General features: G+C 37.1%; 1 protein-coding gene across 2 annotated transcripts; it reads left to right on the forward strand.

Annotated features, from left to right (window-relative positions):
* The first annotated feature begins 661 nt into the window (after window positions 1-661).
* LOC125861771 (putative tRNA pseudouridine synthase) lies at window positions 662-25,384 on the forward strand. 2 transcript variants are annotated; one of them, XM_049541635.1, is made up of 8 exons: window positions 663-894; window positions 968-1,003; window positions 10,074-10,186; window positions 10,297-10,445; window positions 23,059-23,203; window positions 23,654-24,076; window positions 24,641-25,067; window positions 25,283-25,384. In XM_049541635.1, the coding sequence occupies exons 1-8, from the start codon at window positions 702-704 to the stop codon at window positions 25,297-25,299; spliced, it is 1,503 nt and encodes a 500-aa protein (XP_049397592.1). In that variant the 5' UTR covers window positions 663-701; the 3' UTR covers window positions 25,300-25,384. The 2 variants fall into 2 exon arrangements, with proteins under 2 accessions (XP_049397591.1, XP_049397592.1); XM_049541634.1 differs by lacking the exon at window positions 25,283-25,384 and having other exon boundaries at window positions 662-894; window positions 24,641-25,105.
* Window positions 25,385-27,952: the final 2,568 nt, after the last annotated feature.

Raw genomic sequence — 27,952 nt, forward strand, 5'->3', positions numbered from 1 at the left:
TTAATTTTTTATATTTCATTTCTTTCTCATTCTCAACCTTTACTTCATTTGATTTCATGCAATTTTCGTATTATCTATTTTTTATGTCATGTTTTTTTTATTAAAAAAAATTGACATAATTTTGTTAGTATACTAATTTTTAAATTAAAGTAGAATTCATTATTGAGTAAAGTTATAGACTTACATTTTTCTTTTCTTTTAAATCATATTTATGTATGTTATGTTGAAATTTGACATAAGACTAATTTGTTTTGAATATAGAACTTATGTTATGTTTTCAGTTTCATTTGTTTTAATACAATTGGTTTGACGCTTCACATTGCAAGTCATTTATTTTTTAGTTAGACATGATAGATTATATTTTTGCCAAATATTTTAATAATTTATGACATTTTATATAATATTAATGTTTTTAACAAACATGCATTTCATGATATTCATAATATTCATAAAATCTTGTGTTCTTGGTTTTTATGATTATTCAATTGAAATATACTAATCTGAAAGATATAAATTGATTATTTTTCATAATATTAGTTAAGAACATAATTGTGAAGTAATTGCAATAGGGCAAAGAATCATGTTGATATAATTATTAGGGTATGTAATTATACCAGTTTCAATTAACTCCCAAACTCGTTAATTGGAGTGAGATAAGAGAAATGGGCAGTGAATGTTGATTGTGGATAGTTGCGTGTGTCATGGCAGGGCTTTGTGTGCGGCTTCCTCAAATCCCTGTCACAAATCTGAGATTTTCACGTTCAGGCACCCTAAAGATAGTGCGGTGCTTTTCGACATCACCTGAAGACTTATCTGTGCAAAGCAACAAATGGGATCCTTTCATAAAAAAGAAAGTTGTGATGCGCGTGGGATACGTGGGCTCTGATTATCGAGGTCCTTTCTTTTTCTTTCACCACAAGCTCATATACCTAAATGTTGTTTTTTCCCCTAATATTGTTTATTGCAGGTTTGCAAATGCAAAGAGATGAACATCAACTCTCCAGTAAGATATTCTACCTATTTCTCTTTTCAATTTAATTAACTATTATTGCTTCACCAATAACTTAGCTATAAAGAGTGCTAGTGCTATTATCAGTAGCATTGATTCGAACACACAAACACTTTAAGTTTGTGTGTCTTTACTCTTTCTAGGCGCCTGAAACCACTAGGCTACATCCTATTGTTGTGTCAAGGGTGTCCAAAATATGTTATTTAGCCATTTTGTTTATCATTTTACTTGTATATACGGTATAATATTCCGACGAAGGTCCAATTGGACACCCTGACATAAGGGTAGCTACGTCACCGACACTAGGTCCCCTATGTAATCATAAACCCATCAACATCCATTTTCCTCCTTCACTCTACACAAAATCCTGACTGGTTATGATGCCTCAATAATATCTCACAATGTGCTTTGGTGCAAGGACATAAAGTTTGTTTAGGTTTGTCCATCTACATACTGATAAGCATAAGGCTGATTGCATACATATGTCAGGTGAGCGTGGGATGTAGCAGACTTCCTACTATCTCATTGGCGTTCAATCAATATCTTTGTGTTATGGAAACCTTGTTTAATTTCATGCTAGTGCAAATTGGATCACACTACCATTTCTTACTCATATTGAGCTTTCAATTGCATATCAATCTGATTGTATAATGCCTCGCTAACAGGTGCATACACTTTCTCACTCTCCTATTTGGATCCTTTGCTACAAGTCTTACTTGATCGTTGTCTATGTCTTCATTTTTGTCTTGAACACCCATTCTCCTAAACTATTTTCGATCTTTGGCGTTGAACTTGAAGTCTTTTAATGGTTGACATCTCCTCATTTTATTGCCTACTTTGAATGCTCTCTGACATACATTTAGTTTTTTCAGTTACCTCATAATTTACCATTCAAACGTATCCACACTCTGGTGAGGTCTCACGAGTAGCTTTGCATGACAAGTTAAACCTCCTTGGGCTATTATATATCATGCAGCTTTCTCCACCATGGGTTTGCTATTTGGCATCAGTATTTTAGGCATATGATGCCTTGCTTTGTCTTTGTCCCACTACCAAAGCTCTTCCTTGTAAAAGATTCCGTGCTAATTATGCTTGTCGATATACTGAGGCAGGACAGTTTTTGTACAATTTTTTAGCCATAAATCACACACTTCTCTCCTTTGTTTTGCATTTGGTACGTGTGCATTAGCAATGCAAACGTGTGCATTAGCAATGCAAAATAACAACAACAACAACAACAACAACAACAAAATAGCAATGCAAAATAAAATTTTAAATAACAACACCCATCAAGTCTTTTTCCATTTCAAGTTTCTTTGGGTCTCATGTCTTACAAAGCAAATGCTGGGACTCCTACTGAGAATGTGCACACTTCAATGCTGCTTCATGCTATAATTTCTTTGTCTCTTAATCCTGGTAGACTCTCACCATATTCATGATTCAGTTCTCCCTTTCACCTACTTCATTTTGCTGTGGAGTGTAGGTCGCCGTTATCTATCTCTTAATCCCGTTAAACTCATAAAATTTTGAAAAAATACTGCAAGTCATACTATGGTCCTTACTCCTTCCTGCTTCGTTATTTTTTGCTGTTTATTTAAACATCTTGAAAGCTTTGGATTTTTGTCCAAAAATTACTCGGAGATTTTCTTCTTATTCAATCATAAATGTCGCATATTACCTTTTTCCACTATTTGAAGTTCGGTTATAGACCAATATTTATTTCAGTGGACAAGTTCTGTCACTAATCCTGATTTTTGAGTTCCTCCTTTTCAGAAAAGACTCCTTGTGCTTCTTCCAATGACACTATCTTCTCAAATACCAGATTCTAGTAAATTTGGAATACCAGTGACTATGCTGTATTGTAAAAAATTCTTCTCCTCGAAATGCAAGTGCTCATATCTGAAAAGCCCCAACCAAGCTGTCTCCTTTAGTTGATAATGTATCTTTAAACAAGACAATGGAAGTGTCAACCATCTTTTTTTGCGCTGTCCCATAACAGCTGGCATATGACATTTCTTCTTCTCATTGTTTGGCCTTCAATGGGTTATGCCCCTCTCCACCAAAGTTGCTTATGCTAGCTGTATATGTGGAGAGTTGACAACACCATCAAAAGGATCGGGAGGGTGACTGCAACAATAATTTTTTGGAGCATTTAGAAAGAGAGGAACTGCGGATGCTTTGGCCTTTGATGGAATATCAACTCCCATAAATACCATTAAGACTAGGTGTTTAGTTAGTCTTTTCATGTCACTCTCTCTCCCCCTTAAATAGTATGGATAATTTTGGATTTTGTTAGCTCCCTAATTCTAACACAGAAGGGTTTAAGGGGGTATCTTTTTGGCTGCTTTGCAGGTTTTTGCTCAGTTAGCTTCATGTTTTTTTTTTTTGTTTTTTTCTGTTTGAAGCAATTTTATTTTTAGCTGTAACCGCTGCATCTCCTTGATGACTTCTAATACAATTTAATTACTTCACCAAATAAAAAGAAGTAAAACATGACTGTTCAACATGACTGGTTTTTTTCCTTGGGTTCCCACCCGGTGTTTAGTACTCGCATTGGATCCCGACTAATCCGAATTTGCGCATTGCAGGGCCCATTTCTTGGGGCAGCGCTCCCAACATGATCTTTTCCATACCCAGGGCTCGAATTCGAGACCTTTGGTTAAGGGTGGAGGGATCCCAACCATCCCATCACAACTTAGTCAACATAATTTGCTTACTTGTGCTACAAATGTGAAATTCTATCTTTTGCACATGACATCCTTAATTCACTTGATAGGCTTCTATTAGCAGATGCTTAGTTAGTAGGTCCTCCGCATGGTCAAAAGGGTATATAAGGAATTTAAATCAATTGTATCCCTTTTGTTCAATTCTAGTCTGACATTTCCTATTTTGGGAAGTTCTGAGTTATCTCCAAATTTCACATTGTCTCTGAAGATTTCTCTCAATTTGAGGAAATTTTCTTGTTACCACACATATGGTTAGTGCAACCCAAGTGCCACTAGTCTTTGGCAGCTACATCTTTTATTGTTTTTCTTTTCGAACATCTTTTACTTGACATTTATGGCATAGAAGAGTGAAGTTAAGCTGTAATTGGATCGGACTACGTTGCCTAGATGTAGACAACTAAGATATTTAGATTTGATGTTAAAGTAGACTGAAATGACATAAATGAAGGATTTACACTAAGAATAAAATAAGATGGTTGAATGGAGAAGCGTTGTCGGAGTAATATGTGATAAAAGGATATTTACAAGAGTAAAAGGAAAAATTTATATAACTGTAAGAATAACAATATTGTGTGAGAGCGAATGTTGGGTCTCTAAAGTCAAAAGTATTCACAATATAAGTGTTCCGGAATTGCGGATGCTAAGGTGGATGTGCAGTCATACAAGATTAGACAAGCTTAAAAATGACTATATTCGGTAGAAGTTGCCAGTGTCAGTAGTGATGATAAAATGAGAGAAGGTTATTTGAGATGGTTTGGTCATATCCTACGTCAACCTCTAGATGCACCGATTTGTAAGTGTGGAACTAGTGTGAATGATGATTTATAAAAAGGTAGACCTAAAATCATGTGGAAGAAAACTATCTTGAAGGACTTGTAATTTCTTGGAGTTCGCATGGATCTAGCAAAGAATATGGCAGAATGGAAGGAAAAGATCCAATGATTGGAAAACGTAGAGACATTTCTCTTGTGTCTTCTTGGCACTCCTCTTGGTGTAATACAAGATTAGATAAGCTTAAAAATGACTATATCCGGTAGAAGTTGCAAGTGTTGGTAGTGATGATAAAATGAGAAAAGGTTATTTGAGATGGTTTGGTCATATCCTACGTCGACCTCTAGATGCACCGATTTGTAAGTGTGGAACTAGTGTGAATGAAGATTTATAAAAAGGTAGACCTAAAATCATGTGGAAGCACACTATCTTGAAAGACTTATCATCTCTTGGAGTTCGTATGGATCTAGCAAAATATAGGGCAGAATGGAAGGAAAAGATCCAATGATTGGAAAACGTGGAGACATTTCTCTTGTGTCTTCTTGGCACTCCTCTTAGCCCATTTCCGCGTTTTGAAATGTGGTGACATTTTGCTCCAGCTTTTTGTCCCAACCTTCTTTTCTTTTCCCTCTTCAAGTCCGAGCTTTATTCCTTGATCTTTCTTCTACCCAAGTAATGTGAAGTATGAAGTGGACTTCTCCAAGTGGTCCTTTGATGCCCCCCACTTCGACATAAGTAGTTCCAATGCTTTTAGCTCCTTAGCTTTGCTACGAGTGAAGGGTCTTGAAACTTGAGCACCACCATCATGTGGCCAGTGAGGATCATATGACCAACCTAACTTGTTTGGGATTGAGGCATAGACGCATAGTTGTTGTTGATTTGATAATTGAGAATTTGACATTTACAACTTCAAAAGTAAGTGGATGATAATGTTACCTTCTCAAAAAAAATAAAATTCAGTGGCCAGAGATGTTTCGAAAACAAGAGTTGCTCTCTGCAGAAACTGAAGATGAACTGTCTAGTCCTTTTCTTTTTTTGGTGTAAAAACTGTAAGAAATATAGGAAAAGAATATTATTGAATTGTTGTTGTGTCTACATTATTACATTGAGACCCTATTTATAGACCCTAGAATACAATCCTTTACCAAGTAGGATACTATTTGGTATTCCTATTTCTATTTCTATTCCTATTCCTATTCTAATAGGATTGTATAAACCTATTCCTATTCTTATAGGATTGTATAAACCTATTCCTATTCTAATAGGATTGTATAAACCTATTTATATTCTAACACTCCCCCTCAAGCTAGTGCATACAATTCATGTACCTAGCTTGTTACAAATGTAATTAACACGAGGACCGATGAGGGGCTTGGTGAGATATCTGCAAGTTGATCACTCGACTTCACAAAATTGACAATAAATTTCAATGTGCTTGATCTTCTCATGAAATACTGAATTTGATGCATAATGCCGATAAAACACAAAGTGATAAAATTACAGTGTTGGAACTTCCCAAACCAAGCTTGCAAAGACTGTTTCAGACCATAGAGTGACTTACGTAATCAACATACAAGGCTACTAAACTCCCCCTGAGCAACAACATTAGGTGGTTGCTCCATATAGACTTCTTCACAATGCAGCGAACATTGTAAGTGCTCAAAATCTAGTATAAAGTACATGGTTCATGTTGGAATCAATAGACAGTCGATATTAAACAAGTCACCGAAAAAACTGGCCAGAACATGCTCATATGCCGGAGTATTAGATTTGATGGCTAAAAGTAGTCACAATCTAAGAAATAAAATTATATGGGTAGGGTCAGAATGATGTCATAACCCAACTAGAAAATAGAAATAATATAGGATAGTTCGAATTGATGGAACGACCCTATTGAAAAAGAGAAATAATATGGGTAGGGTTGGAATGATGGCACAACCCTACGCAAATCAGATTTGAGGAGTCACCGGAAAGACGAATGGAACTATGCAAATCAAATCTGAGAAGTCACTGAAAAGACACATGATGCTATGCAACTCAGATATGAGAAAATAGTTCGGAAAAATCCACGGTACTACACAAATTAAATATGAAAAGTAGTCCGGATAGATGCACGGTGCTACGCAAATTAGATATGCAAAAAAAAAGGTAGTCACCGGAAGGATGTCACGATGCTACAAAATTATATATGAAAAAGTAGTCACTGGAATGATGACACAGTGCTACACAAAAAAGTAGACACCAGAATGATGGCACGGTGCTACAAAAATTAAATATGAAAAAGTAGTCACCGGAATGATGGCACGGTGCTACACAAATTAGATATAAGAAAGTAGTCACCGGAATGATGGCACAGTGCTACACAAATTAGATGTGAGAAAATAGTCACCAGATAGATACACGGTGACCCAACTTTTGCTAACATAATCATTGGCCAGACGGGCAGCATATATGGGTGCCACCCGCCGGCAGCGGAAGCTCTTTAATTCTCTACCAAGTTCGTAGAGTCTCTGATACCATGTAAGAAATATAGGAAAAGAATATTATTGAATTGTTGTTGTGTCTACATTATTACATTGAGGCCCTAGAATACAATCCTTTACCAAGTAGGATACTATTTGGTATTCCTATTTCTATTTCTATTCCTATTCCTATTCTTGTAGGATTGTATAAACCTATTCCTATTCTTGTAGGATTGTATAAACCAATTCCTATTCTAATAGGATTGTATAAACCTATTTATATTCTAACAAAAACGAATATCCTCAAGAAGAAGAGGATATTCCTAGTATTTTAGATTATTTATGAAGCTTAGTAGGGACACCCCTCCCTCTGTAATTTTGTTGTAAGTATTATTGGAATACTTTTCTGAGTATTCCTTTTGTTCATAATACAAGTTACCTTTTTCAAAAACAAAAACAAAAAAAAAAAAAATTCAGTGGATAATGGGCTTGCCCCTACCCTTTCTTAAATAAAACCTGGTTCCACTACATGATTTAAACCATTGATGTGCACCTACCACACATCTCGTGATGTACTACCTTTGCTAGGATGTGAAGGCTTCTACTTATGTAAAAGCAAAAACACTTATTCACTCTTTCATGTACTAGGGGATTTCACTTTTTCACCTGGGTAAATTCTTTCTTTGCTGTTGTTCTGTATGCTTACTTGAGTAGAGACTTGAAGGGCTTGAGGATCCTACCACATCTTTTTGCCTTATCACCATATTCTTGACTGATTCTTTGACTTCCTGGAAGCTTCAAACTTGGTGTAGCGTGCCAATTCAGAGTGCATGAAGTTTCTACCTGTAAGTGACAGAAGAACCTGGGTACTTTTTTGATAAGAGTCCATATGTGCTTGGAGTTGACTTTGGAAAGAACTATCTCGAAGATCAAATGATCTATTGCCTATAGCCTTCAGATTTGTTGATTTCGACTAGTCTACCTCTGCCTTTTGTGCTTCAGTTGTTCACATGACCACTTGTGGTGAACTCTTAAAGCTATTTCCACTTTTCTTTTGATTTTAGAAAGTTTTCTGCTGAAACACTGGTCATAATGACCATCAAATCGTGGAACATATTGTTGGATGAAGCTTGCAGACGCGATGAGAGAGAGCATAAGCTTATCAAAACATAGCTGCTGCAATAAACATGTTAAAGTGTTCTCAAAGTAATTTGTAATGGTTCTGTTCTGGGTTTTGGATTCTCAATTTTTTTGGTAAGTGTTGAATGGTCAGATTTTTTCACATGTTATCATAGTCAACAACATACATTAGCTCTCATCTGTTTTATATCTTTGTGCTCTCTCTCTCAATTTAGTCTGTCAGTCGCTCCGAGTTCCACTTCTCAGCTTAGCCCATCGAGACACCAACTGTACGACAAGCTATGCTACTCGGACTCTTCAAAAATGTCGACAGGTGCATGTAAGATACTCCAAAAATTGTGCATTTTCAGAGAATCCGACACTGGTGCGGCAACATTTTTGGAGAGTCCGAGCAACATAGACGGCAAGAATACTCCTTCGGCTCTTGAGCCACTTTTCTCCTTGCATTAGGTCCACTATTCAGCCTTCACTTTCTGCTGAATATACTCTTCAGCCCGTTGAGTCACTTTGTTCTTCTAAAAGATTACAACAACAAGAAGATATCCTTTGAAATCCCACAAAGTGAGGTATGGGGAGTATAGAGTGTACGCCCTTATCCCTACCTCGTGGAGGTAGAGAGGCTGTTTCCAAAAGACCCTTGCCTCAAATGAAAAAAGGAAAAAAGAAAATAAAGGAATTTCAATTCATGTGTAAACCCTAGAACTGGTTACCAAATATAAATGTCCCACATTAGTTGTTAAAAGGTATTTTTGGTATGGTCCTCAGCTATTCCACTCATTGCCAAAGTTTAGATTGGAGGAGAGGATTCTTGTTTATATACCAAATGTTATAACTTAAGACGAAGGATCAAAGAATTGAATATCACAAGAGACAGAGAATAGATGAACTCCGAATGTAAATATTCATCAAAATCTAGACTTAACATTGGCTGAACATATTACTAGAAAACAATAAATGGGCTCATGATCAGTTATCTACCTGCTACTTTTTGAAATAAATTGATATTTCTCTCCTGTATGCTATGATTCAGTTCTTAAAAGATCTAACAGGAAAATTATAATACTTTATTAGAAGTTAATTTTTTACATTTCTCAATTACTTCCAACCTTCTTTATGATACCAATTTAAAAATAATTACTTTTTTTTTTGATTTGCACCGGGTGTCCGAGTCTCTTTGAGCCCCGACTAATCCCGGGGTGCACAGGCCCTCGGCAAGGAGTTTCCCGCAAGTGCACCACGGTTAATTCAGGTTTTACCCAGTCCGATGGCCCTCAGAAATTGTTTGCACCTAGTGGGTTTCGAACTTGAGACCTTGAAAGGGAGCAAACCCCAAGGCTCAAAATTTAAAAATAATTACTTCCAACCTTCTCTATGGTGAGAGGAGAAAAAGAAATGGAATGGAAGTGCTATGTCTTTTGTTTTGTCCTAGAATTTTTCTCAAGGTGTTAATGATTTGCTTGACTTATGATAACTAGTGGCAAACTCCCACTATTTCTTGATATTTGGTGGTCTTTTATTGGGTTTCACTTAATGTTACTCATTATATTCAGCATAGAAGTACAACTGGAAATGGCTTATATACTAATACAGGACTATTTAGTGATATTTATGATTGATGTATTCACTAGTAGCAATTTTATCTAGGTTGCTGGATTGTCTTGCTTGGGAGATTAGCATTCCGGGTGTTGAAGTAAACATATTATCGAGTGAATTGGAACTTGCAGGGTTTAATGTATAATTATCCTTGTAAATTTGGGTCATCTGCTTCATGGATGTGCTTTGTTGGAGGAGAACTTTTCGTGGAATTTTGTTCAATATTTTGTGTATGATAATTTGAGTTAGCCTTCCCTTTGGCAATCCTCTATTTTTTTACCTGCTGCATAAAACTTGACTTGTATACATGTTTCGTTAGTCTAGATGCCATGTGTGGGGTTTCACTAAACCATTGCAAGTTCTGTAATGCAGCCATTGAAGGTGAACTGGAAAAAGCTATCTTCAAAGCTGGTGGTATTCGAGACAGTAATTTTGGAAATTTATATAAAATTGGCTGGGCGAGAAGTAGTCGAACCGATAAAGGAGTAAGCTAGAGATTTAGAATAACTTGCGCATCACATTTATTTTTGTTTCCCCCCTAAAAGTATGTCTTCTCTTGCCATCATGCTGATTTTATTTCAAAAATACATATTAGGTTCATTCCTTGGCGACAATGATATCTCTTAAAATGGAGATTCCTGCAGATGCATGGGAGGATGATCCAAATGGGATCACTCTTGCTAATTGTGTGAACTCAAGTCTTCCAGAGAATATCAGAGTTTTCAGTATTCTACCCTCAAAAAAGTTAGTTTCTTTCTCTTATTTCTGAATTAGCGTGTGACTTTCACTTTAGTTCTTGTCCAATTGATAACCACAGATAGAAGCACATTTACCTAGAGACTTTTGTTCATTCTGTTCTTAGTTGAGAATTGAATTTTCATTATCATTAATTGTGAAGGAAAAACTTGTAACTTTGCTTGTAAGAAACTTGTAAATTTGCAGATTTTAAGGTTAGAAGTGAAAAAAAAAACATATTTCCTTCCTTCCTGCGGGTTATAGCAAGTAAATTTGTTGGGCTAACCTGAAACAAGCATAACTCATAAAGTAAGAAAATACTCCCTAATGTACTTCATTAATTGGAAGGCTATGACATAGCATCAAAAGCATTCTAGTGCAGACTGTTATGTGCATTATTATGTTTTCTTATCCTTTCTGCTGATCAGTTGTTCAGTGCCTTATGTTTTGGGTAGTGCTTTAGTTACTTGAATATGGGTAAACCTCATGACTCAAAATCCCTAAGCCGTGATGGCAGTACACCCCAACCCGATAGGCAAACCATTTCCAGTTTTATTCAATTTCCATTTAATTTAAGCAGAAAAAATTAAACATGTGAATCACAATAAGTCATAACTGAGTTTCGATAATCATAAATGCGGAAAATGATGGAATCACACCCGAAATCTGGTGATATGAATATAGGTGTCTCTAAGAGTAATCAACATAAATTTGAAAGCAGTGATGCACGGTTAGAAACGAAACAAGACAATAATGAAATAAACAGAAAGAGAATCTGGTGTTGCAGATTTGCCCATCAGCTCACCCAAAATCTCCAACTCACGAACGCTCAAAAACGACCGTGGGCTCCACTGGTACGGGCTATGACATTCTTCTTTTTACTCCTCCAAGTCATGAGATTTCCCTAGATAAATGTACAATATCTAGACGTTGACCTCCTGTCAGTAGTAGAACCTGCCCAATCTGCATCGGTAAAGCTTTCAGTACCCCTATGTTGATGCTTTTTAAAAACAATCCTTTCCCGGCTGAACTTTTATATATCTTAGAATCATGTAAGACCGCTTCTTGGTGCTCTTCCTTTAGAGAGTGCAATAATTGACTGACTAAGCTTACAACAAAGCTATATCAGGCAGAGTGTGTGACAAGTAGATCAATTTCCCCACTAGTCTCTGATATTGACTTTGGTCAATTCAGTTTCCTTCTTTGTTTCTGAATTTTATATTCGTATCAATAGGTGTTTCAGCTTGACGACAACCACTCATCCCTGTCTCTTAGATCTAGCACATACTTCTTGTGACACAATAATGCCGTCACTTGATATCTCGCTACTTTCATGCTAAGAAAAATATTTCAAATGACCAAAATATTTGATCTCAAATTCTGAGGCCAATTGTTTTATTAAGTTCTTCATTTCTGACAAATCATCTTTTGTAAGTATAATATCATCGACAATTAGTTAACTCTATCAAAAGAAAAATGCTCTCAGGCACGAAAACCAAAAATCTTCTCTCTCCTACTTCCTAGGAGGGAGAAACATCTTTTCTTGACATTTTCCGGCACTCCTTACTGGAAAACCTCTCTCTCACCTCCCTGAGTTTATCACCTTCTGTGGTCACTCTTTTTTCGCCCTTTTGAGCACTTCTCTCAACCAGAAATTCTATTTTTAAGCATGGAGGACAATAGGATCTATTTCAACGCAGGGTTTATGTCATTGGATATCACAAGGTGGGAAAATGGCATGTCTGAATGGTATGAATGGTATGAATGGGTGGAAAGGAGTAGGAAGATGATACGAAGGTCCACTGTGAGCAGAAAAGCTATGGAATGGATATGCTTTTGTATGGAAGAAGCATCGAAAGATCAGAAGAAGGAGATCAGGAGATGGAGATTTTCAGAAAAGGAGTCAGACCTTTTTTGCACTAGAAAGAGCAATCAACATGGGAGATTTATAAGCATAATCTCATTGAATGGAGGGGGAAGGTCTGGCTTAATCATTCCTGAGATAACATTGAATGTTGGGTGGATGGATATTGCATTAAAGATAGAAAGGTTCATTAAATGGCAGAGGAGTAAGGTACAGATACCTCCTCCGAGAGTGACGGATGCCAAGTACCCTTTTGCAGCAATTGTACGAGAGAGTAAATGGCAGTCACAAAGTCTCCGTACTGCTGAGATAAAGAGTAGGAATGGCAACATAAAAGTGACTGATAGAATGGACGATCAAGCAGATAGCCTACTCAAGAGATGTGTAGTTGGTTCTTGCGGAGAGGAGTTGAAGGAAAAGCTAACACTTGCTGACATTAGAAGGTGGTCCTCAACAAACTCGAAGAAAGCTTTTGGTGTCAACATCTACAAGCTTAATGGTTGAATTTCCAAACAAACACATGGCGGAGCAAACCTTACAAGGGCAATGGAGATGGAAGAACTGCAACTTCTATCTGGAATGGTGGAACCCTTTAATAGGAAGCATCCCCAACTCTTTAACATGCAAAGAAACTTGGATCAGAGTGGTGGGCATTCCCCTGCACTTGTGGTCTCAGAAAGTCTTTCAAGAAATTGGAGGAGTCTGTGGAGGATGGATTGCAACTGAGGAAGAAACAAAGATAAAAAATCACATGAGGTGGGCAAGGATTCTGGTGGCCAACGACGGTAGGAAAATACCCAAGGAGTCGGAGTTTGGAGGACTATCAGAAGCTTTTCGCCGACTCTAGAAGTTAATACTAAAGTTGGGAGGGGGGATAAGGTTTTATTCTGGAAAGAAGACTGGATTGGTCAAGGATCTCTTCAAAGGTTGTTTCCTGGATTTTATTCTATCAGTATGCATCCGGATAGCAAAATCAGTGAGATGTGGTCTCAACAAGGGTGGAATTTGGTATTTTGAAGGTTGTTAAATGACTGGGAGATAGAAGGGGTAATTGAGCTACTGAATATGATAGAAGGCTTTCCAGACACTAACTTGGAAACGGACAGTCTATTATGGAGACAACACCCAGATGGAAGATTCTCTGTCAACAGATTGTACAAGTGGGGTCTATCAGTAACTGGAGGAAGGAAAACAGGGCCATGGAGTGCTGTTTGGAAGAGTGTGGCTCTTACTAAAGTGAAGTGTTTTGTTTGGCTGGTAGCTAGGAGAGCCTGTTTGACGCATGAAGCATTACAGAAAAGGGGCATCAACATAGCCTCTAGATGCTTACTATGCAAAGACGCACTGGAAACCAACAAACACTTATTTCTGCATTGCAAAGTAACAACACAAGTATGGGCTTTATTCTTCAATTTAGCTAGCCTAAACTGGTGTATGCTAGAACACACAGCAGATTTATTGAGTTGTTGGATCAGAAGGGGGGGCAGCCAGAGTCAAAAGAAGTGGTGGAGGACAGTACATACTTGTATCTGGTGTAATATTTGGAAGGAAAGGAATCAGAGGATTTTTGAAGGAAAAGAATGCTCAATACAGAAGATTAAATGGAAAGTAATTACTTCCTTAGGTTTTTGGTGTAAAGAACAAAATATAGAAGAGGTAGAAGAGGAAATCCAATTAGTTGATTTCGTAGGTTATTTGTAAGTATTTCTGTTTTTCTTTTTTTCTTTTTTTCTCTCCTCTGTTAATACTTTTTGGAGGTGGCCAACATAGCCCTTAATGTTGAGGAATACGAGTTACCCATTTAAAATAAAAATAAAAATAAAAATATAATATCATCGACATACTCTATCAGGATAGTTGTCTTTCCCTCGAGAGAATGTCGAATGAACATGGTATGATCTGCTTGCCCTGGAGTGTGTGCTTGTTTTCTTACAAATTGAGTGAATCTCTCTAAAGATCCTCCTTTTTATCCCTTGAATCTTCACTATGTTTCTCCCCGTGAAGATGAGTGAGTTCCCAAAAACAACGGAGATTCAAGAGTGTGACATTTATTGTGACAATAACCTTCCTAGTATTTGGGTTATAACACTTGTATGCCTTTGACTGAGAGCATAGCCAACAAAAACACATTTTTAGTACTTGGATCAAGTTTACTCCTATTATGGTCATGACATGAACAAATACAGTACTCCCAAAGACTCTCAAAGATAAACATAGACGTAGGAAAGTATATCTTGAACATACTCAAAGAGGTTTTAAAACCTAGAACATAAGAAGACATCCTATTAATAAGATAGATGGATGTTTTTTTTTTGAGAAGGTAACAACTTGTATTCTATTTCCAAAAAATCTAAAACCTGTACCACAACAAGTTACAGGTTTCCTAATTACAATTGAGGTGGAGTATCGAGAAGATCTTCAACCCTTTTAACAAAAAAATTACAAAGATCTTAAGACATCTATAATTGATTCTAGATCTTCCATATACTCCTATTTACACCAAAAATGAAACAAAACTAAAAACTTCATCTTCATCTTCTGGATGCTATTGCTCTTGTTCTGGTGGCACCTGAGGTTTCTTTCTGTCCAAGCAGCCCATCAGATGCAAGCTGGTATAATTTTCCATCTATCCGTATGATCCGAAATGTTAGCCTAACTGCTCCTGATCTTCTAATCTATTTTGCTTGGCATCGCCCAGCTCAGACCCTTCATACTTAAGGAAAATTTCCCATAGTTGAAAGGTAATCCTTCGGTGTATAAATTGATGGGTTACTGTCTCAGCCTTTTCTTCACAAAAAAAATACCCAGGGCTTAGATGGATAGCCCTTTTCATGAGATTTTCTTGCGTAACACAACTTGTTTAGCTAATAGCCAAGTGAAACAGGAAACTTTATAAGGAATTTTAACTTTCCATATAAGCTTCCAAGGCCGGTCATCAATCTGATTATCATAAGGGTAACTTTTTGTAGGCCTCTTTCACACTGAATCTACTATGATTGTGGCCCTGCCACTCCAATCTATCTTAGTCAGTTGAAATTCCTTTGAATTGCTCCAATTTGCTGTAGAACTCAACTAACCTCAAAATCTCCCCGTCATTGAAAGGTCTTCTAAAGCTCAAATTCCATCCCTAATTTGACCAAACTTCAGCCACAATGGCCCTTTGCTATTGGTTTAGGATGTAAATGTCATTGAAGGTATCCCTTGGGGGAGCTTGTTCTAACCAATTGTCTTCCCAGAAAGAACCTTCCTGCCATCTTCTGTTCATATACTGCAATTCTCTCTAAGCTTTGGCCATAGATTCTTGATGGACTTCCAAAGATTGATTCCATAAGTGATTTTGGTGATCCAATGATCTGCCATTTCATACTTCAGCTGGATTACTTCTTTCCAGAGTGCTAACTTACTAGATGCAAATCTCCAGAGCCACTTCATCATAAGGCATTGATTCTGAGTTTCTAAGTTCCTCACCCCCATACCCTTTTTGTTTACTCCGAGTCAGTGCATCCCACTTTACCAAGTGAAATTTCTTAGTTTCACTATTTCCTTCCGAGAGAAAATTTCTTCTTAGAGCATCCAATCTCTCAATGACCCCATCAGAGATAGGGAAAAGGGATGATCATATAAGTAGGCATCGAGTCCAAAACACTATTGATTAGTGTTAAGTCTTCCTCCTAAGGAGAGGTATTGACTTTTCCAGTTCACCAACCTTTTCTCACACTTCTCTACCACCCCATTCCATATATCTATAGACCTATTCTGATCTCCCAATGGCATGACCAGATAGACACTTGGTAACTCCCCATTACTTCCACCAAGAATCCAAGCCAATGAAGTTAAATTAGGAACCTCATTTACTGGATATAAGCTCTTATTCCAGCTGATGTGTAACCCTGAGATTGCTCAAAAAAACAAAAAAGACCCTGAGAATAATGAGTTGGTTCCTACTTGGCCTCACAAAAGATCAATGTATCATCAACATATTGCAAATGAGTAATCTCCAAGTTAGAGCCTTCCCTATGTGAAGCTTTGAATCCCTTCAACCAACTATTTTCTTGGGCAATTTTCAACATATCATTTAGGCTCTCCATGGAAATGATGAAAAGGAAAGGAGATAGTGGGTCTCCTTGCCTTGGACCTTTCTGTGAGGAGAAGAATCCTATAGGGGTGCCATTGATAAGGATAGAGAATTTAGCTGTGCTTATGCAGAACTTCATCCATCTGCCTCCAAATCCCTTTTGGAAAGGGTCTCAAGCAAAAAATTCCAATCAAGGTGGTTAAGGCATTCTCTTTTAACCACCAACCAAGCAAAACATTTTACCTTGGGTTGGGGATGGACTCTTTCATAAGTTCCTCCATATTTTTGGTTGCCCTCTATTGTCATGATCCAAGGTACACCCTAGACCTGACATGACGCATAAGACCCCGAGACGCCCTACACAAGCCACTTAGCGTACATCATACAAGATAATAGAAGCAAAAGAGTTTTAAAGTAGCATTTCATATAAAAGAGTTTGACACAAGTAGCGGAAGTCTAAACATAAGTCTCAAACCATCTATTACATCAAAGGAGTGATTGGGACATAACCCATACCTCACATACAACAATCTAAAAGGAAAAGACATGAAAAGCAATAAAGGAGTCTCGGTCCTTGGACCATGAGGACTCACCAATCTTCAAAGCTCATTATGGGATCACTAACCCCGAGTATGCAGAATGGAAGTGTCCGACCCTACATTAGAGAAACAATGTAGACACAAGTATGCATTAGTACATGGAATGTACTAATATGATAGCAATGCACAAGTGTATGAAGTCATCTGAAAAAGGGACTTTATATGACATGCAATGACCAAGCTAAATCATAAGTTAAAAAGGGTTAGAAAACATAAATCATAAGCACGATCAATGCATGCTAAACATCTTTAAAACACTTGTGAGATACTTCTAGAAGTAACCTTAGTTCATTATTGTGGGAGATTTACCTTTAACCGACATATAGACCATGTGAGTTATAACATGGAATCCGGTGTCTATCCCACACCGAAAAGAGATGTCCTTACTTGCTAAGGTAAGAACCATTAACTTCGTCGGGATCTTCTCCCTTGGTCCTCTAACTCTGATTCTTGCCCATCTCAGATGATTTTTAATTTATGTCTCCTCTTAAGTTTTGTAGCCACCCTCCACATTCATCACCTATCTTTTCCATTACCTTGTTCCAGAGTTGCAATGGTAGCCCTAAAACCCTAATCCAAAACCAATCAAACCTTTTTTCATCTGGGATGACTCCTATCGTTGGAGACCACCATTCCAGCTTCAAGGTTAGACCTTGTCTCTTCCATTTTTTTTTGAAATAGACCTTGTCTCTTCCATTCACCCATGATAACATGTTCAGCCATCCTTCTGGTCTGAAATTCGAAGAGGAAGAGGAAGCCATTCATGTTGTACACCTGAATATTATGAGCTCCTTTCCACATTTGTTGGGCCCATCTATGCACTTCATTTCAAATTGGTGCATCTCCTTCTCCACAAAACTTGCCAACGAGACATCGTCGTAACATGTTGCTGTCATCTACATTGGAAGACACTGTCAACATTGAATTCTCACTGGGGTTACATTCATTTCTCTCTTGCTCCATTTACTGTTGTGCTGAGCTCCCTTGTAATCCCCCTTCCCAACGATTGTATTGAGATTTAATTCCCTTTTTGTAATAAATACCCCTTTCCCTTTTTGTAATAAATACCCCTTTCTTCTCAACAAGTATGGGCAGATGGAGGAGTGGGTGTCTAATGTAGTAGATAGCACGTATGGGGTATCCGTTTGGAGATAAATCAGAAATTTATGGGATAGTCTAAAGGAGAATTTGGTGGTCAAGGTGGGAGAGGGTAACAGAATATTTTTTTGGAAGGACAAGTGGATTGGACAAGAGTGTTTAAACTCGGTCTTCCCTGATCTTTTTTCTTTTTGTACCAATCTTGAGGCTAAAATTGCTGAGATTTGGTCCCCTCAGGGATGGAACCTCACTTTCAGGAGAAATCTAAATGATTGAGAAGTGGATAGAATTGCTGAACTGCTACTCAAATTGGGTGAATTCACGGGCCTTACTACAGAAGCAAATAGTATAAGATGGAAACATAACTCTGATGATAAGCTCTCTGTGCGTAGACTGTATAAGAGAGAGGTCATGACTCACTCTGGGGGAATTCTTGGTCGATGGAAACAAATATGGAAGGGCAACACCCCAACCAAGGTGAAATGCTTCACCTGGTTGGTCATCAGAAGGGCATGTCTCACTCAGGAAAAACTCAAGAAAAGAGGCTTCCAGATTGTTTCCAGATGTTTTTTTTGTCATGAGAAGTAAGAAACTAACAGCCACTTAGCCACTTATTCCTACACCGTAGGGTTACTGGCCAGGTGTGGCGCATGGTTCTCAGCATTTCTCAAGAGCCCTGGGTGATGCCAGAACATACTGCTGATCTTTTGAGCTGCTGGATGAGGAGGGGGGGGGGGCAGCAAGACCCAAAAAAGATGGTGGTCTATAGTACCTACTTGTGTCTGGTGGGCTATTTGGAGAGAAAGAAACCTTAGGTGTCATGAAAATATTACTAACTCTATTCAGAAAGTTAAAGAAAATTTCATTTACATGTTTTTTTGGTGTAAAGAAGATGGTATAGAAGAAGTAGAATAGTTGGTAGATTTCCTAGGATCTATGTAATTATGGTTTTAGATTGTAACTTTTTGGAGGTAGCCAGCATACCCTTAATGTTGAAGAATACAACTTTAACTTTATCAAAAAAAAAATGAAGTGTCACTTAGTAACAAAACAACAAATTTACTAAGTAAGAAAAATAAAGACTATTAAGATTTAAGAGCAGCAACCAGAGCAGTCACACTGTATTGAAATAAAAATAAAAAACAGAGCAGCAAGCATACACACATCACTGATCACAGTCACTGTATAGAAATAAAAAAGAAAACAGAGCAGCAAAAGAATTGGAAGAAACAGAGCAGTAATATTAATTGAAAAAAAAAAACAGGTCAGCAATAGAGATTGAAAAACAGAGCAGCAAACAGAAATTGGAAAAAAAAATGCAGCAATAAAAATATAGAAAACACCCAGCAACAACCAAAAAAAAAAAACAGTAGCAGATCAGTCAGCAGCCTCGCAGAGAAGAAGAGAAGAATAAGAAGAGAACTTACAGCAGTGGCAGCAACCAAAAATAGAAAAAAAAGTCGCAGAGCAGTCGCAAAGAAGAGAAGAAGAGAAGAAGAGAAGAAGAAGAGAACTTATAGCAGCAGTCGCAGCTTCTTAGTCTCGCAGCAATCCAAAAAAGAAATTTGAAGTCGCGAAAGAGGTATATTAAGTCGCATAAGGATTTCAGAAATTAAAAAAAAAAAACCTTACAATTTTAAAAAAAGAAACCCTAATTAGCACTTTTTCAAATTAAGTGCGCTTTTTTACGCTTTTGCTTTTCTTGCGCTTCTCGCTTCTATAGTAGAAGCGAGCGCCTTTTCAATGCTACCTTGCTTCATGAAATAAAAGCGCAGGGGCCTTGCCTCGCCTCACTTCTCGCTTTAAGCGCTCTTTTCTGCGCTTTTTACAACACTGCACAAACCTGAGTCAAATAGTGCGCAAACAACTAGCAGATCAATAATTCTTGCTACAAAAGGCAATACACCACCTACTTATAATGGCACCAATAACCCATTAATTCGGGCACATCATTGTGAACAATCTTTTGAAAAAAATCAACATAAACGAAAGCAAAAAAAATATTAGTGTGCTGGATTTCACATGTTCGGACTAGCACCATTATTGTATTATCAACTTAAACGAGCGAAAGACTCAATGAGTTAGGAAGAATTTCAGCGACTTGGACCTCATGAAAATAGCAACCTGATGGGTGGATTAGTCATGTTTCAGCAAACTGATAGAGTCGAAATTTATCAATGTCAACTTCAAGCTAGGGCTGGAATTGGATAAGTTGATACTGATCCAAATTTTCTGGATGATTATTGTGAAATTCGAGCTTGAGGACAAGCTTTTTCAACGTAAGAGGGGGGGTAATGTTGTGGATGCGTTTCATAAGGATTAGGTTAAGTTATAGTTATTAGTTTGGAATAGGATTTAGGTCTCCTACTTTTATAAGAATTAGATTTCCTATTGATGTAATAAGACTCCTATTTAAAAGGGCTCTTGATGAATAAATCGTTAAGTCATTTTTCAGCAAAAAGCTGAGTTCTCTCTTCCATTGAACTCTAAGGTTTCAGCCTCCCTTTGAAGAGTTGAGAGATCAGAGTTCTCTCTTTTAATGAACTCTAAGGTTTCAGCCTCCCTTTAATGAGTTGATTTATAATTCGCCCCCGTGAATCGATCCTTCCCTAAAGGTTCATTAGAGTAACAAATAGAAACTAACAAATAAATAATCGATATGTAACAAGAAGAATAAATCATTGACCTCGACAAAGTAGTGGTGAGGGTTGGTCTTTGAAATGCTTACGACCACACTTAGACATAAGATAATCTTTAATAGTTAATGGACAAATAGAAAGATATAACTCATCGATATGTAATAAATCATTTAATATGGTGGGATTTAGCACAAATCAACTCAATCAAATGGAGATGTGCATATCAATCCAATGCATATTATGTAAAGTGGAAACTCATGGACAACACCAAATAAATCAATATCCTCAACACCTATGTACACCTGGATGGGCTTGGGGTTGGTCAGCCCAACAATTCATGGGGAGAACTGGGTTGTCCATATGTCGTACTCCACGTGCAGTGCATACTATATCAACGTGCTATCATTCTCATCACGAACGATCTCAACATGCACCTTTTATGATCAATAACTCATATTTAGCACAGATAGTCTCCACGTGCTTGTCTCATATCAATTTCTCAATCACGATTATAATCACCAGATAAAAGCATGATAGGAAAATTTCCATAGAGTGAGTTTCAAGTAATCATGTCATCTTATATGCAATTAGCTCAAGATAAAGCCTATCTGGCATCAATATTAATGGATTTGTCATTTAGCATGAATTTCCTCTTACGTATCAACTATTGAAGTAATTAAATTAATTAAGCACTTAACACATGTCAAGTCACTCGATGTTTCCATAACCTCTCAGCACCTCATAAGGCACACCCTTACCCTTAATACACTACATTAATTGTTTAATTAAGGCAAACTATCCCCTATCGAAGGTCAAGTCTGAACTTACCTTGAACCAAGTGCCACAATGTCAACGAATGGACTTTCTTTTCTGTAATGCTTTTTATAGCTCCCAGTCTATTAAAAATTACGATCTCCTCGATTATCAAGTCATACCCTTGCCCACCCCACCTTATTTGCTGGAGGGAGGATACGATTGTCGAAGATGAAGTCCCGTATTGACATGATAAGAATTCGGTCAACTAAAATCTAACGTCGAGCCACTGTGTCCAAAACCATAAAGATCTTCTAGAATTGGATCCCTCATAAGCCTATAGATCTTTCCAATCATTAATTGGATCCCTCATAAGCCTATAGATCTTTCCAATCATTAATCGATCCCCAAATTGGATTAAAGCACTAATTAGGATTAAGGAATCATAGGAAAATACTAGAATCAAAGTTAGATACTTACCCTCTTATCAATTTGAGTTGATTGTTTAAAAAATCGCCATAATCCGAGATTTAGAGCTCCCAAAAATGTAATTTGAATAGTAAGTTTGAAGTGGGGATTCATAAGTCTACCCAGATTCCTTCTCTATGAACGTCAGGCCCACCTCTCTCGATCGTGGGTCCTTGATTCCTTGCACTTTGCGGCTGTGAACTCCCCGTACGCGACCACGGTGACCCCTGGAACACATTCCCCTTAACGATTGCGTCTACCAGCCCACAAAACCATGAGTCATGAGCCTAGCCTCCTACATGACCATGGCACAGTCCACGCAACTGTGAAGAACAACAATTGATGGCACCAACAATAAAAAAAATTGGTCTCTCCTTTGCTGCCCCAAACACATCCGAATCCATTGGGATGGAAACCAAATATGCAAATCACTTCAAAAAACCCTGTAAACCCGTTGGAATACTCAAATTACCAATCCAGTGTCATCTAGGCATATATTTGACCGTGGTAAGCTGTTATTTTCTTAATTCACTAGTTTACTACCTAAGTGTCCGAATTACTCCCGAGTCCCTTGAGACCATCCAACCAAGTCCTAAATCATTTTCTGAACCTACAGGAGCTTTCAAATCTCGATTCTGAGCTCGTTTACTCCAAATGTTGATTTTGGTTAAATCTTTTGTTTTCTCCCAAACTTCTAGTATTTAGTATTCTTTTCTAAAATACATCCATGTCCCTCGGGATCCATGTCATCCGTTCTCGCAAGTCATAATTCACATTTTGTATTCTTTTTGAGTCGTTTCAGTTATTAGTAGGTGGAACAGAGCTTCCTTCATTACATTGTTCCATGATATTGGTCAATTTGTGCCATTTGCCTGTCTTATCTGCTGTCTTTGATTTGTCTTAATTCAGTTTGAAAATGATGTAGCAGTTATGGTTTTCTTTTTGTGTCAGTTAGTTATTAGTAGGTGGGGGAGAGGTTCCTTCATTACATTGTTGCATGATATTGGTCGATTTGATCATTTGTTAGTCTGTCTGCTGTATGATATGTCTTTATTCAGTTTGAAAATGATATAGCAGTTATTGTTTTCTGTTCCTTTATAGTTAATTCATTTTAAACGAGCTTCAGGAGGTTTGATGCCAGAAGAGAGTGTAATGCACGCAAGTATTCTTATCTCATTCCTGCTGAAATCATCGGGATAAAGAATGATTCAACTTCTTCTGAAATCGAGTACCATATAGCCAATTTTAATGACATACTGAATTCTTTTGAGGTATTTTCAAGTCTATTAGATTGATCTTCTTTTAATGGCTGTGTTTCATGTTCTTTAAAATTTTCTTTTATATTCCTCATTTTATAAGTGATTTGTATTGTGCTCGTATGGCATACCTTACAAAACTTCAATTTTCTCTGGTCTGTATCTTAAAGAGCTCTCTAGTGTGGTTTGCGAGCTATTGCGTAGGAGCAGGGGTTTTACCTTGTGTGCACCCAAAGAGTAGCGGCTGCGGGTTTCCTTGTCATAAAAAAAAAGAATTATTCTTCATATTAGTCCTAAGAGGACTGACCTTAGGTTTCACTGGGAGAAATAGTTCACGAAACTTAGAAAATGTTACGTGCCAATTCAGTAGATGAGTGATTTCATTTTATGATATCTAGTCGTTTTCCGTTGATAAAAGACAATGATTCTGCTCTCTTCACTTGCTGTTTGTGATTTGGGTTGCAGGGAGAACATCCTTTCCACAATTACACAATACGATCTAAGTACAGGAAACAATCTCCTGCCAGAAACTTGTTAAAAAATGACAGTCTCTTAAAAAAAGGGAGGCCCTCTAGTGAGAAAGAAATATCTGGGTCTGAGGAAAGTGATGGAGAACAAAACGGTAAAGAGAAGGGGGTTGTGACGATTGTTGAGGCTGGAAATCAAAATCCAGAAGGCAACTGTAATGAGAAAGTTAGTCATTCAAAGGATCTCAATTCTGTTATACCAATTCAAGCAAGATGGCTCCATGAACCCGATGCAAGAGATAAACTTAGCTCTGCTCATTTCCGAAGGATTTTTCACTGTCATTGTGGAAAATTGGAGAAGTTGCTTGGCATGAATTATGTTGAAGTTTCCATCTGTGGAGAGTCATTCATGTTACATCAAGTAATTCTCTTTGACTATCATTTTGCCCTGTTCATTCTTTCTAAAACGTTTTAAAAGGGAACACTCTTGAACTTGCTAAAAATATTTATAACACCTGGATACTTGTCCATTGAACAAGGGTGCCACTTGGTAAGCAAGGATCTGTCTGTCCACAGGAAGAAATGTATTGTAGTTGCATTACCATGATTCTCATTTGCTTTGATGTATACATTTCAATTGGGGTGGACATAAATGTGAATCCTTCTTATGGATCCTGCAAAATACACTGGTATCTTTTTTTATTTGATACACCAAAATTTGTTAGAACTTTATTGTGCTTGTTGTATACATAACTATATGGGATACTCGCCCTTGAGTCCATGCATGAGCCAAAAAAAGGGCCAGTGATTTTTCAATATGGCAGCTTAATGACCAAGCAGAATGAACTGTTGTTAACTTTCTTGAGTTTCATTACATGCAGTTGTTTCTTGTCTTTATTCAGTTACATGTGCTTTGTTGTGATGTGTGTTTTTGTTGACAAGATATGTTGTATGCGTCTAAGCCTATATTGTTGCTCTTTTTCAGATACGCAAAATGGTAGGGACAGCAGTTGCGATAAAACGCAATCTTCTACCACATGATATTTTGAGAATGTCGTTATGCAAGTTTTCAAGGATTGTCTTACCCCTAGCCCCATCAGAAGTTTTGGTTTTGAAGGGGAACAATTTTGCTTTGAGAAACCATCCAGGCAACATAATAAGACCTGAAATGTTGACATTGTTGGAATCAGATGATATTCTCAAGGCAGTTGATGACTTCTATTACTCTAAAATGTTACCTCAGCTGTCTAGATTTTTAGACCCTTCAAAGTCCCCTTGGAGTGAGTGGGTAGAAATACTGGATGCAAACACAAGCATTCCAGATTCTCAATTAGAAGAAGTAAGGGTTGCTTGGAAATTGTGGAAGGCACAATATGATAGCAGAACTGAGTTTCCATCAGTATTGGCTCAAGGTACATTATGCATTATCACTAATTTGATGTTCTGTTGAGCCCTTTCTCCTTTCTTGGCTTACTGGATGTTATGCCCAGGTCAGGTGTGTGTAGAAACAATAAAATATGTTTCTGCCTCTTACTGCACCATCTTGTATCACATTGGGTACTTGGTGCAGAAGTTTTTTTTTTTATGGAATTGTATCATTGAAATGATTTGTGTTTCTCCTGTGCAGAGTCTGGTGTCTTGTGATGGTCAAATTGTTAGGAGCAGCAATCAAAGATAAAACCTCTGTTTGGTATTTGCTAAAACAAGGATGGAAATTGGCAACTTGGAGGCCATTCTAAGAAAAATGACCTTTTGGGCATGCATGTCGACAAGTCTGTTCCACAATCAATATTGCTGCTTATTATGACCACCAGACAACTATTACTCTACCTACTTGGCATATGCAATAGTAACTGTGACTTGCCATTAGCTTCACTTTTTTTTTGTTTGTCAAAGAAGAAAATAGTTTATTTTTGAACCAGCTTTTCTTTTATAAATTCAAATACAATATAATTCTCATTTTCTCTCTAAGTTCAATAATTTAGGCTTACTTATCAATACGTAAAAACAAAAATTATTTTCAACAAAATGCTTATATGTATATATAATGTATGTTTATGTATATACAATCTATTGACATTGTATACATAGTTTACAATCATGTATAAATAATGTATAATCATGTATCAGAGATATATATACGTTGTTGATACAATGAAGTATATATATCTTTTTTTTTTCAATCTCAATCAATTCAAATCTCCTCTAAATAGTCCCAAATTTTAAACAAGAGTTCCGCTCAATGCTTTGAGTATTTTGATATATATTATTCACTCAAAAAGATCTAGGTTTATTGCACTTCGATTTTTAAAGTTGAGCTTTAAACATGGAAGAAAGAAACAAGAAAGAAAGAAGCAAAGAAACAAGAACGAAGAATGAATGAAGGAAGAAGCCAATAGTTGTTGGAAGAAGACAAAGTAGAAAGGAAAAACAATATCGATAAAGCATTGCACTTGAAATTAGAAGTGGCTAAATGACCATTTTATGTAATTAGCTTATTTTGGGCAAGAAATTTTGACCAAATCAACATTTTTTTTAATTCCAAATAATTTATCCAAAAACTTTGGTAATATTTTCACAAAAGCAATCTAAAAAAGACAAGTTATTTCTAAGAATTTACAACAGGTAGTTCTATACATATTACTCTCAAGTAATATAAATATTATTGTACTAAAAAATAGGCTGAAGAAGTAACAAAAATGTCATGCATTAGAATTGTGAGTACGTATTTTCTGGACCAGTGACCAACCTCTCCACAAGCATAGGAGTCTGAATCCCGGCATGAAGAACGCGATGAGTTGCCATGTCTACCTCCACCAAACTTAAGACCACCCCTAGCCAACTACATCGGGGCCCTACGACAATCTCTAACAAAAGGGCTTACTTCACCACACTCGTAGCAATCGTCACCAAGAGCAACCTGTTGCGAAGACCGATCTGGAGTAAAATGAGCTCCAACTCCCAAAGGAACAAAATGCACACACAGATAAGTCTGACCTGAACTCTGTATACAATAGTCACCATGACCTGTCTTAGATCTCCCCCGAAACCTAAAGTGCTACAGCTATTGTAACACCTTAGACTTTGGAGAAGGTATAAGAGGTTAACGGGCAAGTCCACGAACCCAAAACGGATCATGAACCCTTCACAGAACCCTAAATGGTCCGTTTAGGGAATCACTAGTAGTTTAGGTGAAGTAGCCTGGCCGTTTAAGGCAACAAGGAAATTAGGTGATCTGTACGGCTCCCTAAACGACAAGTGGTGACTTATACATACCGTTCAGGGATCCTAGGTCACCCCGTCAGCTTTTAAGTTTGGGCTATTTTAGTCTTTCCCCTATGTGTTTGTTACCTAAGCTATGTTGTTTTAACCCCTATCCTAAGACCTATATAATTGATTTAATTCATAAAACTACCCATTGATATGCTTAAATTACACCTCCTTAAGAAGTATAAACAATCGTTGTCAAATAAAGAACCTAATTGAAGTTAGGGTCGATCCCATGAGGAATATGGTCTAGACTTTAGTCTAATTTACTATTGATTGTACATTTAGTCAAATTACTTCTATAAAAAGGTGGGATTTGTAACATATAATAACAATTGATTCATTTGTATTAATAAGCAACAAGTAACAAGTAACAAGATTTGCAGTTTGTAATATCAATATGAGATGAAACTAGGGCACATGTGTTCCCCATAAGTTTTTAATGCAATATTCCTAATAATAGTAACTATTTCCTAGTGTTCAACATGCAAAGTCAGTAAGTTAGGTATCTCCTAAGTGATTGGTCGTCCAAGTTGGAAATTTCGCCACACAACTTGGTCGATCTACGAGTGTATGCTTTACTAACCCTTACCCTTGACCTCAGATTAGCCCTCACTTATTTGGGTTCTGCATTAGATGATGGATTATCACGCTAAATCTCCGTTGTTTAATCTCTTTCTAATTCATTACTTCTGTGGTGGGGAAAGTAGGAATGTGGCGAGTTCTAACGCAGTGCACTGTTAAAAATCATTCAAAACGAAGAGATTAACATTACATGCATAAACACTATTCTAGAGTTACTTTAGTTTTATGTTGTTAATTACTCATGGTTCCCACAATCCTAGTTGTGGATTTAGTTACTGATGCATGTGTGATCACAATTCACAATAGGGTTAATAGAATAAATCATGAACTTACAATTCAAATAGATGAATTTCGGAATCTTGAATTGAAGAACAAAAATAAAATTTCATAAACCTACACTCCAAGAATTAAATGTCAAAAGTGTTTGCAAAATAATTCTAAAAGC

The sequence above is a fragment of the Solanum stenotomum genome, chromosome 4 (genome assembly GCF_019186545.1).
Source record: "Solanum stenotomum isolate F172 chromosome 4, ASM1918654v1, whole genome shotgun sequence".
NCBI classification, from domain to species: Eukaryota; Viridiplantae; Streptophyta; class Magnoliopsida; order Solanales; family Solanaceae; genus Solanum; species Solanum stenotomum.

What these genes read in the sequence shown, in the direction of transcription:
- LOC125861771 (XM_049541634.1), top strand. Translation starts at nt 702, where the DNA reads ATGGCAGGGCTTTGTGTGCGGCTTCCTCAAATCCCTGTCACAAATCTG. An exon ending in GTAGTCGAACCGATAAAGGA is followed by an intron (nt 10,187 to 10,296) that starts GTAAGCTAGAGA and finishes AATACATATTAG; the next exon opens with GTTCATTCCTTGGCGACAAT. An exon ending in AGTATTCTACCCTCAAAAAA is followed by an intron (nt 10,446 to 23,058) that starts GTTAGTTTCTTT and finishes AACGAGCTTCAG; the next exon opens with GAGGTTTGATGCCAGAAGAG.